The sequence below is a fragment of the Triticum urartu genome, chromosome 5A, assembly GCF_056163025.1.
Source record: "Triticum urartu cultivar PI428250 chromosome 5A, HENAU_Tu73, whole genome shotgun sequence".
In the NCBI taxonomy this organism is placed as follows: domain Eukaryota; kingdom Viridiplantae; phylum Streptophyta; class Magnoliopsida; order Poales; family Poaceae; genus Triticum; species Triticum urartu.
The window spans coordinates 436650270-436659149 of NC_141877.1; the positions used below are offsets into that span (position 1 = coordinate 436650270).

Sequence of the window (8880 nt, forward strand, 5' to 3'; positions counted from 1 at the left end):
TAGACCCTACGGGTTCGGGAGACATGTAGACATGACCGAGACGGCTCTCCGGTCAATAACCAACAACGGGATCTGGATACCCATGTTGGCTCCCACATGCTCCTCGGTGATCTCATCGGATGAACCACGATGTCGAGGATTCAAGCAACCCCGTATACAATTCCCTTTGTCAATCGGTATGTTACTTGCCCGAGATTCGATCGTCGGTATCCCAATACCTCGTTCAATCTTGTTACCGGCAAGTCACTTTACTCGTACCGTAATGCATGATCCCGTGACCATACACTTGGTCACTTTGAGCTCATTATGATGATGCATTACTGAGTGGGCCCGGAGATACCTCTCCGTCATACGGAGTGACAAATCCCAGTCTTGATCCGTGTCAACCCAACAGACACTTTCGGAGATACCAGTAGTACACCTTTATAGTCACCCAGTTACGTTGTGACGTTTGGTATACCCAGAGCACTCCCACGGTATCCGGGAGTTACACGATCTTATGGTCTAAGGAAAAGATACTTAACATTGGAAAAACTCTAGCAAACGAACTATACGATCTTGTGCTATGTTTAGGATTGGGTCTTGTCCATCACATCATTCTCCTAATGATGTGATCCCGTTATCAATGACATCCCCATGTCCATAGCCAGGAAACCATGACTATCTGTTGATCAAGGAGCTAGTCAACTAGAGGCTCACTAGGGACACATTGTGGTCTATGTTTTCACACATGTATTACGATTTCCGGATAATACAATTAAAGCATGAACAATAGACAATTATCATGAACAAGGAAATATAATAATCATTTTATTATTGCCTTTAGGGCATATTTCCAACAAAGGCTACGATGGAATTACTCACGCACGGCGGTGAGCATCATGAAATTGGTGATGGAGGAAGGTTGATGATGATGATGACGACGGATTCCCCTCTCCGAAGCCCCGAACGGACTCCAGATCAGCCCTCCCAAGAGGTTTTAGGGCTTGACGGCGGCTCTGTATCGTAAAACGCGATGAATCCTTCTCCCTGATTTTTCTCTCCCCAAAAGCAAATATATAGAGTTGGAGTTGAGGTCGGAGGAGCTCCAGGGGGCCCATGAGGTAGGGGGGCGCGCCCCCACCCTCGTGGCTAGGGTGTGGGCCCCCTGGTCTTCATCTTTTGCAAGGATTTTTTATTATTTCCAAATAGACGTTCCGTGAAGTTTTAGGTCATTCCGAGAACTTTTGTTTCTGCACATAAATGACACCATGGCAATTCTGCTGAAAACAGCGTCAGTCCGGGTTAGTTCCATTCAAATCATGCAAGTTAGAGTCCAAAACAAGGGCAAAAGTGTTTGGAAAAGTAGATACGATAGAGACGTATCAATCCCCGGCCATGCTCCGGCCTTGGTCCGCAATAGGGAGAAAGGCCACACCCTTCTCTATGCCGATTTACTTTAAGGATGGTGCACTCTTTAGGCCACATCAATTTCGTCACCGATTCCGAATGAGAAGGCATGTGTCCAATCGTATTCATGAGGGAGTGGTCGTGCATGACCCATACTTTGATTGCAAAAAGGATGCCCTAGGCAAGCTTGGTTTCTCCTCATACCAGAAATGCACTGCGGCTATCCGCATGCTTGCATACGGAATTCCTAGTGATCTTGTGGATGAGTATGTTCGTATGAGTAAGTCCACATGTCTCCTCTCATTGTATAGCTTTTGCATGGCCGTGCTGGAAGTGTTCGGCTCGGAGTACCTCAGAGAGCCAAATGTCGCTGATACAGAGAGGTTGTTGGCGATCAATGCCGAGAGGGGCTTTCCGGGCATGCTTGGTAGTATAGATTGTATGCACTGGAAGTGGAAGAAATATCCATTTGCTTGGCAGGGCAGTACAAGGGGCATGTGAAAGGTGCCACTGTTATACTAGAAGTTGTGGCTTCACAAGATCTCTGGATATGGCATTCTTTCTTTGGCATGGCTGGTTCTCAGAATGATATTAGTGTTCTTCAGCGGTCTCCGGTGTTTGCAAGGCGTGCGGAAGGGCACTCCCCAGAGGTGAACTTTGAGGTCAATGGCCACCATTACAACAAGGGATATTACCTAGCTAATGGCATCTATCCTCAGTGGTCCACTCTTGTGAAGACCATAACCAACACACAAGGAGAGAAGAGACAGAGGTTTGCCCAAATACAACAGAGTGCTAGGAAGGATGTGGAGCGTGCTTTCGGTGTGCTTCAGTCTCGGTGGGGTATCGTTCGTAACCCTGCATTGACGTGGAGCATGAAGAAGTTTTGGGAGGTGATGACTACTTGTGTGATCATGCACAACATGATCGTTGAGGATGAGCGCGATCATAGCATCTACAACCAAGGGTTTGATTTTCAGGGTGAAAATGTTGAGCCTGAGCATCCACCTCATGCAACCTTTGAATAGTTTGTCGAGTTTCATCGGGAGTTGCGTGATTGGCATACTCATGTCCAGCTCTAGGATGACTTGGTTGAGCACGTGTGGACTCACATTGGCAACTAGTAGAACTATGAGTTTAATTCTTATCATGCAAACAAATTTCGATTGGGTTGTAAGACTATTTGATATTGTTTTCTTGCCATGCAAATAAATTTTGATTGGGTTGTAGGACTATTTGGGAGCAATGTTTGATTTGAACCATTTCATATGCATCATTTTCATTTTATCTATTGTGCTAGTGAACGGACGAGATGCAGCCGAAATGCAGCCGTGCGTTGAGCGCGCGTCCACCGCATCTACGAATCCGAACGAACACGACCCCATTGCCACACCCAAACGAACGAAATTTGGACAAAACGGACGTCCGTTTGAGGTCGCGCGTTGGAGTTGACCTATCTCCCATTGATAATGGAAAAGATGAAGAGATGATATGGCCCTTTTCATTGGGGCGAGGGCGATGAACGACGTCCCGATAGGACGCGACGCGACACGATGGCGCTGCCAGCTCGGTCAACAGCCAGAACTGCGGTGGCGGTGGCGGCAGCAGTCGGTCGGGTGGAGGGGTGGAGAGTGTGGATTCGGCCGCCAGAGCGTGCATACCGGTTTGGCCCTGGACTTTTTTTTAAATAACAAAATCATAAATAAACATAGCTCCTCCCACGAAAGAAAATTACAATAAAGTACTCACACTAACAAAATATGCACTTATAATAAGAACGCAAATGTGAAATGTTTAGTACATTGGTGAAAATAAATCTAGAAAAAGTAGTCAACGGGTAACGAGTTCGTCACGAAGAAAAACTCAAATCCTCCGCGCCTTTCGTCCAAACCGGCACGGCCCTCAGAGGAACGGCGAGCTCTAGCGCGGCGCCAAACCGGTCGCTGAGATCCACATCACCGGGCGCCATCCCATCCGGCAGCCTCCATTCGAACTCGTGGAGCAGCGATGCCAACACCATCGGCACGACCGTCACGGCCAGCGGCATCCCGGGGCACGCCCTCCGCCCCGATCCGAACGGTATGAACTCCAACGCCCTCCCCCGGAAGTCCACCTCCCTGTCCAAGAACCTCTCCGGCATGAACACCTCCGGCTCAGCCCACACCTCGGGGTCCCTTCCGATGGCCCACACGTTGATCAGGACACGGGCGCCCTTCGGCACCGAGCAGCCGCCGAGTGTCACGCCGGTCTCCGACACCTCGTGCGGCAGCAGCAGCGGCGCTGGGGGATGCAGCCGCATCGTCTCCTTCATCACGGCCTGCAGATACGGGAGGTTGGCGAGGTCACCTTCCTCTGCGTTGCCGGATCCGAACGCTTCCCTTAGCTCGGCGCGCGCCTTCGCCATTTTGGTCGGGTTGCGGAGCAGCTCCGCCATCGCCCACTCCACCGTGGTCGTCGTCGTGTGGCTCCCAGCGATGAACAGATCCTGGTTCATGACAGCAAGAGTAATCACTACGGTTACAGCTTTAATTTCATCAGTCATGGATCGTCTCGGAAGATGTTATGTACCGTTAGGAGAGCTCGGATCACCGGCCGCTCGAGCTGGGACTTGGCGGGGAGCTCGAGCAGCGACTCCAGCAGGTCGCCGGGCTTCTCGGCACTGTTCAACCGACGGTCTATGACAGCGTCGAAGAACTGGTAGAATCTGCTGAGATTCGCGGCGACCGCGCGGCGGCGGCGGCTGAGATCTAGCGAGCTGAGGAATGGGAAGAAGTCGGAGATGTTCGGCTTGGCCGTCTCCGCAACAGAGTCTGCGATGAGCTCCATGAACTCCTGCCCGGTCACCGACCCCAGCTCGACGACGTCCTCCGAGAACAGAACGCTGGAGAGCATGTTGATCACGGCGCTGAACACGGGGAGCGCGACGCGCACCGGGCGGCCGGAGCTCGCGTGTAAGTGGTCAACGAGCTCCCGGGCCTTGCGCTCCTGGATGGCGCGACTGGCGCCGAGCCGCCGGGACGTGAAGAGCAGGGTGCTCGCCACGGTGCGCAGGTGCTTCCACAGCGGGCTGGAGCTCGGGAGCCACACCATGGAGATGCCGCTGTGGCCCATGACGCTGGCGCTGTCGGGGACCCACCGGGAGGAGACGGCACCCTCCTTCTTGTGGAGCGCCTCGTGCGCCGTAGCCGGGGACGACAGCACGACGAGGCTCGCCATGCCGAGCCTCATCGACATGACGGGGCCGTAGGACACCGACAGGCGAGCGAGCGCGCGGTGTAGCTCGCCGCCGCGGACCAGGTCCGGGATGTTGCCTATGACTGGGAACGGCGTTGGGCCCGGCGGCCGTGGCGGTGCAGGCGCACCGGCGGGGGGCTTCGTTGACTTGTGCCATAGGAGGCACAGCAGCGCGATACAGAGCAGCGAGATGCACACTGACAAGGGTGTGGGCTCCATGACTGAATGACACACAAGATCTGAAGATGTATTTTGACTTGTAAGGTTTCGTTGCCAAGATTCCGAGTTATCTCAGTTATGTATGCTTGCAAAATTGCACAACTTGGTGACATCAAAAGGTTGCACGTAACTTGTTTCGCAAGGTTCAAACTTCAAACATCCAAGTACTAAAGATTTTCAATGGGTGCAAGTTGCAAAGCGTGCGCTGTTTCTATCAAGTTGGGAAAGAGAACATGATTTGGCAATGCAGTTTTCTATTGCTTTGAGAAGTCGTGGAAGACAAGTTGATTAAGTATTCGAGTTTTCTATGTTCCAACTTGGAGTGCAAATTTCTTATATAAATCATGTATCCACATCTGTCTCTATTAGCACACACATGATTATATTTATACCAGTTCAGCTAGGGCAACTCTAACCGATCTCCTATTCATTGTTAGAGGAGGATAAATTCGGTTTTCCTCCTCTAACGTGCACCTAGCCGATCCCCAATAGCCGTTAGCGGAGGATAAATTATCCTCCTGCGTGTATCCCACCGCTATTTTTACTCCGCCCCTACCGTCAGGAGCAAAACTCCCGCGTCATTGTGTCGCCTCTCCCCCGCTACTGCCTTTTCGCCGATGACCGCCCGCCGGCCCCCGCTGCTATTGTGTTGCCTCCATTGGCCCTCGCCGCCCTTCTGCCAGACGCCCAGCCCGTTCGTCCACCGCTGTCATCGCCAAAATCGAGGTGAAACACCATCGTCGTCGCCATAACTAATTCATCGGATTGATTCGTTTTTTCTTCCTCTTCGGTGGCCACCGTTCTTGACCTTGCTTCCGTGCCGCTCCAGGTCATTTCCACACTTCACCACCCGCCGTTTGGCTGAAACAACAGCGGCTGGCTGGTGCATCACCACCACGCCGCAAGTGTTCGACGAATTGCCTAGGTGAGTTTTTTTTCGTTCGTTTCTTTTTGAACTGCTGTTTGGATTGAACCTAGTCGTTCGAGTTGTAGATGAAGAGTTTGAGGGAGATGGTCTTTGAAAACTCGTCGTCATCCGAAGAAGAAGAAGAAGACGAAGACTTTGAAACCGTTTTAGGCATGATTTTCATTGATGATATTTGGTGCCCTAGGAGAGGACCGCGGTTTGGACGCATACCCATCAACCGTGATAGAGCGGAGGGCCATGCCAAGATCATGACAAACTACTTTGCTCTGAAGCCAACTTATCCGGAGTACTTTCGCTAGCGCTTTCGGATGCACACAAGTATTTTTCTGACCATTGCAAAAGCCATTGAGAAGTATGATGGCTTGTTCAAGATCCGGAGAAATGCAAGTGGAGAGATTAAGTGCAAGCCCTCTGATGAAGTGCATTGCGGTTGTTTGAGTCTTGGCATATGGGTGTTCAGCCGATGCCATCGACGAATATGTCCGCATTTGTGAAGACACAATCTTGGAGGCCGTTCGGAGGTTCACTAAAGGAGTGATCGATGTTTTTGGACCTGAATAGTCGAGAGCACCAACCGAGAAGACATCCAAAGGCTGATGACAGAGAGTGAAGCAAGAGGATGGTCAGGGATGCTTAGATCACTTGACTGTATGCACTTGACATGGAAAAATTGTCCTGCAGGGTGGAAGGGTTAGTAGAAAGGCCACTGCAACGATCCAACGATCATTCTTGAGGCAGTTGCATCGAAGGATATTTGGGTACGACATTCATTCTTTGGTTTGCCTGGCTCTGACAATGACTTGAATGTGCTATCGAGATCAGCACTGTTTTCTAGGATAATTACAGGAGATGCTCCTTGAAAGAACATGCGGTGCCCCCATGTTTGATTTTGGTAATTGATGACAATCTCTATGGACTAATGGTTGCCTTGAGTTATATTTGAAGGTTTTGTCCATAGGATTGTCTTGAAGTCCATGTGTTGGTTTCAAGGAGTTTATGAGATGGCCAAAGTGCTTTTCAAGGAATTATCCAAAGATTGGTCATGTGTGAGTTGAGATGGCCAAAGTGCTTTTCAAGGAATTATCCAAATGTTGGTCATGTGTGAGTTGAGCTTATTGCAAGCATGTCTTGAAGAAGAAGATTGTGTGATCATTCATGTTTACCTTCAAGACATCATCCAAATGAAGAGAGTTGAAAAGATTCAATGTTGATCAAGACTAAGTTAAGAGTGAATCAAGTTGATCAACTCACAAAGCGTAGAAGAAGTACCGAGAGGGATCAAGTGATCCCATGGTATGGTAAGCATTGTCCATTACGCTTTGTGTACTAACCCATGGTCTACGTGAGAGTTCTTTTTGGGTTTAGGTATGTTTCCATGGTCTTGCGTCAAGAGGAAGATCTCATACAACCCATGGAGGATGACATCAAGTGGTGATCGTCATCAAATTTGCAGTGTGCAAGTTCAAGTGGAGCAACTCGAAGAGTGGCTCACCCATAATGGAGTATGGGGGAGCAATCAAGCTTGAAGCTTGCTGTCCATTGTGGTGTCAATGGAATTGTGAAGATGTGCCAAAGAGTGGCTCACCCATAGTGGAGTACGGGGAGCAATCAACTAGTCTTCATCGAGCCAACACAATCAAGAAAGGTGGTCCAACTTGAGGAAGTCAAGATCGTCATCATCTAGCTCAAGTGGACTATGTGCAAGGCAAAGGTTTGCCCTTGATAGGTCTTCTATTTTACCGGTCTCATAGTGGTAGTTGGGAGACCGGGTTATAGGATCGATTGTCGTACTATCAAGGGGGGCTCTCTAGTGAGTAGCTTGATCGTATCGCTCGTCGAGATCTCAAACCATTGCATCCTTGCATTATCTTTCTTTGTTCTTGTTTGGTTCCATTTGTGAGTCTTAGAGCTTATGGTCATCTTGATGACAAGCTTGAGTTCATCGAAAATGGAGTTCGCATGCATCTTCTATGATGTTTTTGGTGTTGGAGGTTTTACCGGTCTTATCTGAGGAAGGGTTCTCATCATTTTATTATGGTCCTTTTCTCATTTGCTTATTATTGTTATTTCTCTCAAGATTGTGTTAGCCCTTGTCGTTAGCTTTCCAACAAACTTGGTTTCGTTGTATTCGGAGCTCGTATGCGAAAGTTGTGGTTGTTTTAATATTGCCTATTTTATACAGAGAGGTTGTACCGCTCCATGGAGAGGTTGTACCGCTTGACCGGTACAACCGGTGTTTGGAGTGGTTGTACCGCTCCAGAATTGGTCCGGAGGTTGTACCGGTCATGTACCGCTCTACCACCGGACTAGTCTCTGTTGTGGTGCGGTTGTTGGGCGGTTGTGGGCCGGTTGTACCGCTTATTGCCTGTTACCGGTTGTACCGGTGGTCATAGAGGTTGTACCGCTCCTATGTTATTCTGTACATAATGGGCAGATTCGTGGAGACCTATTTAAGGGGGTCTTCTTCCCCAATGGTTCTCTATCTCTTGAGCTTGTTTTTGCCCCCATTGTTGACATTCTTTGAGCTTGCTAACTCTCAATCCCTCCATGGATTCTTGCTAGTTTTTGAGGGAAAAGAGAGAGGAGATCTAGATCCACATTTCCACCAATCACTTTCTCCTCTATGTGAGGGGAACCCCTTGGATCTATATCTTGTAGTTCTTGGTGTTCTCCTTCTTGTTCTTCCTCTCATTTTCCTCCCTAGCATTAGTTGCTCCGGTGGGATTTGAGAGAGGACTTGGGCACTCCGTGTGCCCTTGCCATTGCATTTGGTGCATCGGTTTGAGTTCTCCACGGTGATACGTGGAAGTGAAGTTTGAGAAGCTTATTACTCTTGGGTGTTTGGGCACCCCGGAGCTTGTTCCTCTTGGGTGCCTTGGCGCCCTAGACGGTTGGTGTTGTTCGGAGCTCAATCATTTTGGTGTAAAGCTCCGGGCAAGCGTCGGGGTCTCCAATTAGGTTGTGGAGATCGCCCCGAGCAATTTGACGGGTACCGGTGACCGCCCCCAAGGGTTGCCAAAGTGTACGGGTTCGGTGACCGCCCCCAAGGGTTGCCATTTGTACGGGTTTGGTGACCGCCCTCAAGGGTCCCTTAGTGGAATCACGGCATC

General features: G+C 49.8%; 1 protein-coding gene across 1 annotated transcript; it reads right to left on the reverse strand.

Moving 5' to 3' along the window:
• Positions 1–3140: 3140 nt before the first annotated feature.
• Positions 3141–4940, reverse strand: LOC125556139 (cytochrome P450 76M5). The gene is made up of 2 exons (XM_048718926.2): positions 3958–4940; positions 3141–3874 (listed from the first exon to the last, which is right to left on the reverse strand). Exons 1-2 carry the CDS (start codon positions 4840–4842, stop codon positions 3239–3241), a joined length of 1521 nt encoding a protein of 506 aa, XP_048574883.1. The 5' UTR covers positions 4843–4940; the 3' UTR covers positions 3141–3238.
• Positions 4941–8880: the final 3940 nt, after the last annotated feature.